The sequence below is a fragment of the Palaemon carinicauda genome, chromosome 1, assembly GCF_036898095.1.
Source record: "Palaemon carinicauda isolate YSFRI2023 chromosome 1, ASM3689809v2, whole genome shotgun sequence".
NCBI classification, from domain to species: Eukaryota; Metazoa; Arthropoda; class Malacostraca; order Decapoda; family Palaemonidae; genus Palaemon; species Palaemon carinicauda.
Genome location: NC_090725.1, coordinates 172,006,663 through 172,009,885, shown reverse-complemented (window position 1 = coordinate 172,009,885; position 3,223 = coordinate 172,006,663). Strand labels below are relative to the sequence as shown.

At 43.7% G+C, this 3,223-nt stretch overlaps 1 protein-coding gene across 1 annotated transcript; it reads left to right on the top strand.

Moving 5' to 3' along the window:
• The first annotated feature begins 244 nt into the window (after nucleotides 1-244).
• Nucleotides 245-1,198, top strand: LOC137627113 (uncharacterized). Its single transcript, XM_068358177.1, has one exon. It carries the CDS (start codon nucleotides 245-247, stop codon nucleotides 1,196-1,198), a length of 954 nt encoding a protein of 317 aa, XP_068214278.1.
• Nucleotides 1,199-3,223: the final 2,025 nt, after the last annotated feature.

The window sequence follows — 3,223 nt, the reverse complement described above, 5'->3', positions numbered from 1 at the left end:
GCAAATGTCCACTGGAATAAATATAAACAATAATTTAATATTCATACCTTTATTGGTAGACAAATCGCTTAATATAAACTTTGAAGTGCCCGTGATGAATCAAATAATAAATAAATTTAAAGAAAATAATATTGCTTTATTGAATGAGACTTTTTGTGACCACAGAAACCATGAAAGTATGAAGGTTGACATATTGTTAGGAATAGATATCATTTAGTTTTTACCTTCGGTAACTTGGACTAAAATGTTGGGTGGAGCTTGTTTAGTCGTAAATAATAGAGTAGCTCCTGTTGGTAATGTGTTCAACTTTTTGGATGAGGCAGAAAGTAGAGCTGTTATGGACTCCATAGTTAATAAGAAAACACTGAATGATAAAACAAAAAGCGTGGTAAATTTATTAATGGATCCTCTAAAATCTTATTTCAATCCATTAGAGCATATATTAGAAGACAGTGAGGTAGACAATGGACTTGAACACCTTTTTAGTCTTGAATCCTTGGGAATAAAAAAGTGTGAAAAAGAATTGGTCTCCTTTGATAAAGAACAAATTGACAGATTTGGAGAGGGGATCTCTTTTGATAATGGATTCTATCATGTAGAATTGCCCTGGTATACTGATCAAATTGACAGCGTCCCATCTAATCATTTTGTTTCACTTAAGGTATTAGACCGAACTGTAGAGTATCTTGGTAAAAAGGGTCTCATTGGCAAGTACCAGGAAGTTTTTGATAAACAACTCGAGGATGGTATAATCGAGGAATTTAAAGTAAGTCCTTCTGACTATCATAAGTATGGATGGATTCCACATAGACTAGTTATAAAATTAAAAGAGCAAGTTACCACAAAAATCAGGCCAGTATTTAACTGTTCTTTAAAAACTTACAGGGAATTACCTTCACTTAATGAAGCAGCTTATCCTGGGATAGATTTAATGGGCTCAATACTGAAATTGCTCTTTTACTTTAGAACTAATAAATATGTAATGTTGAGCGACGTCAAACAAGCTTTTTTGATGATTAAATTAAAAAATGAAGTGAATAAAAATAGAGTTTGTTTCTTTTGGAAACGGGGAAATAAATCAGTATCTTATCGCTACAAAACAATAGTTTTTGGTTACACTTCTTCACCATTTATATCAAATTTTGTTATGAAACACATGCATAAAGTTATCCTGATGATAAGTGTAAAGAAATATTAACTAATAACTTTTATGTAGACAATCCTCTTATAACTGGTAATCACATTGATGAAATGAAAAATTTGTATAAGCAAGCTAATGATAGAATGGAACAAGGCGGCTTTATTTTAAGGTCTTGGAACTCCAATTGTGTAGAGTTGGGAGAAGAAATGGCGTCTGATAATAGACTTGTTGAACATTCTTGCGAAGAGGATAAAGTATTGGGTTTGTAAGGACAGTGAGACAAGCGTCACCAAGATCAACTGATACTTTATTTGAATGTGCACGGGAGTATATTACAAGGTGCGGACGGAAAGGTAGGATGGCGCTGGCGCCAAATCAGATTGAAGTGCCCGCCAAAATATATGTGTTTTCTTACACTTACAAATATACGAATCATAAGTTAACAGAAACATGTAATGAAATGATACATATGTCAAAATGTAGCTCTGGTAGAGCGGAATATATATACATGGGAAACCACAGTGTGGCGAAAAGAGAATTCAAATAAATAAGTAGTTTGTCGATTTTCTGGACGACGAAGGGATCGGGGTCCTTACAAGTACTCCCCCCCCAAGACATCGGGCGGCGTAGAGGGTTGATGATCAATCTTCGTATCTTTTCGGGCGTCGGAGGGTTCCTCTTGTTTTTGAACGGAGGGGCGCGCTGGTGGTCGGTGTAAGGATCTCTTCCTGTTGTCGTCGTTTGATGATTTTTCTTTCGTTGGGTGGCTTGTTTTGAGGTGGAACTCTGGATCTGCCAGGTCCGGCGGAGGCGGTTTCGCTTCCTTCGAGAAACGCTGGTTTCACGCGGTCTATTTAGACCCAGTCCTCTTGGCCATGGACGTCGAGAAGGAAGGCTTTCGTTGTCTTTTTAATTACCCGGTAGGGGCCTCGATAAGGTCTAGTTAGTGGTTGTCGATGAGCGTCGACACGGACGAAAACGTACCCGCAGTCATCCAGGCTTTTTGGCTTGAAGTGCTTGGTTCTGTCCTGGTAAGTTTTGAGACACGGCCTGAACTTCCTGGCGATGTCCCTTAGGTGATCCAGCTGTGTGTCGTCGGTTGATGAGGGAAAGAATTCGCCAGGAACTGCGAGCGCTTCCCCGTAAACCTTTTCGGCGGGCGAAGGTTCGCCGTCTGCGTGAGGGGCGGTGCGAAGGCCGAGGAGTACCCAAGGAAGTCGTGATTTCCAGTCCCCGTCGGTGCAGCTTGCCATCAGGGACGCCTTGAGGGCGCGGTGAGTTCTTTCGACCATGCTGTTTGCCGCGGGGTTGTATACCGTGGTGCTGTGGAGCGTCGTCCCCATCAGGTTCGCCAAAGCGTGATGTCGTCAGGAACGCCAAACCTGCTCACCCAGCTTGACAGGAGGGCTTCGGCGCATGCTTGAGTCGTAGCTTCGGTCATCGGCGATGCCTCCAACCACCTCGTGGAGCGATCGATGATCGTAAGCAGGTAGCGAGCAGATCCAGAAGGGGGCAATGGTCCCACGACGTCGATGTGTATATGGCCGAAACGTCTTTTTGGCTGGGGAAAATCGCCTACCCCGATTCGGTGTGACGGCTGACCTTGCTTGACTGGCAGTTGATGCATGACTTCGCCCATTCCTGGGCGTCCTTTTTTATCCCTGGCCAGACAAACTTTTCAGACAGAAGGCGAGCGGTGGTGCGTCCTGAGGGGTGTGAAAGTCCATGGATGATATCGAATATTTTCCTTCTGCAGGAGGCTGGTATCCAGGGACGTGGGCGGCCCGTGCTGGTGTTGCAAAGAATAGTTACTCCTGGTGGTCCGAGGGGAATCGCACTTATCTTGAGCACGGATGGCCCCGTCAGGTGATCCTGTGCTTCTCGGTCGGTGCGTTGTTCGGTTGCGAGATTGGCGTAGTCGATTTCCAGGTGGATCGCGTCAATTTCAATCCTTGAAAGGGCGTCCGCGACTGGGTTTTTCTTTCCTGGGACGTAACGTATGGTGCACCCGAATTCGGCGATTGATGCGAGATGACGTTATTGTCGGGAGGACCATGCGTCCGTCGATTTCGTGAAGGCGTG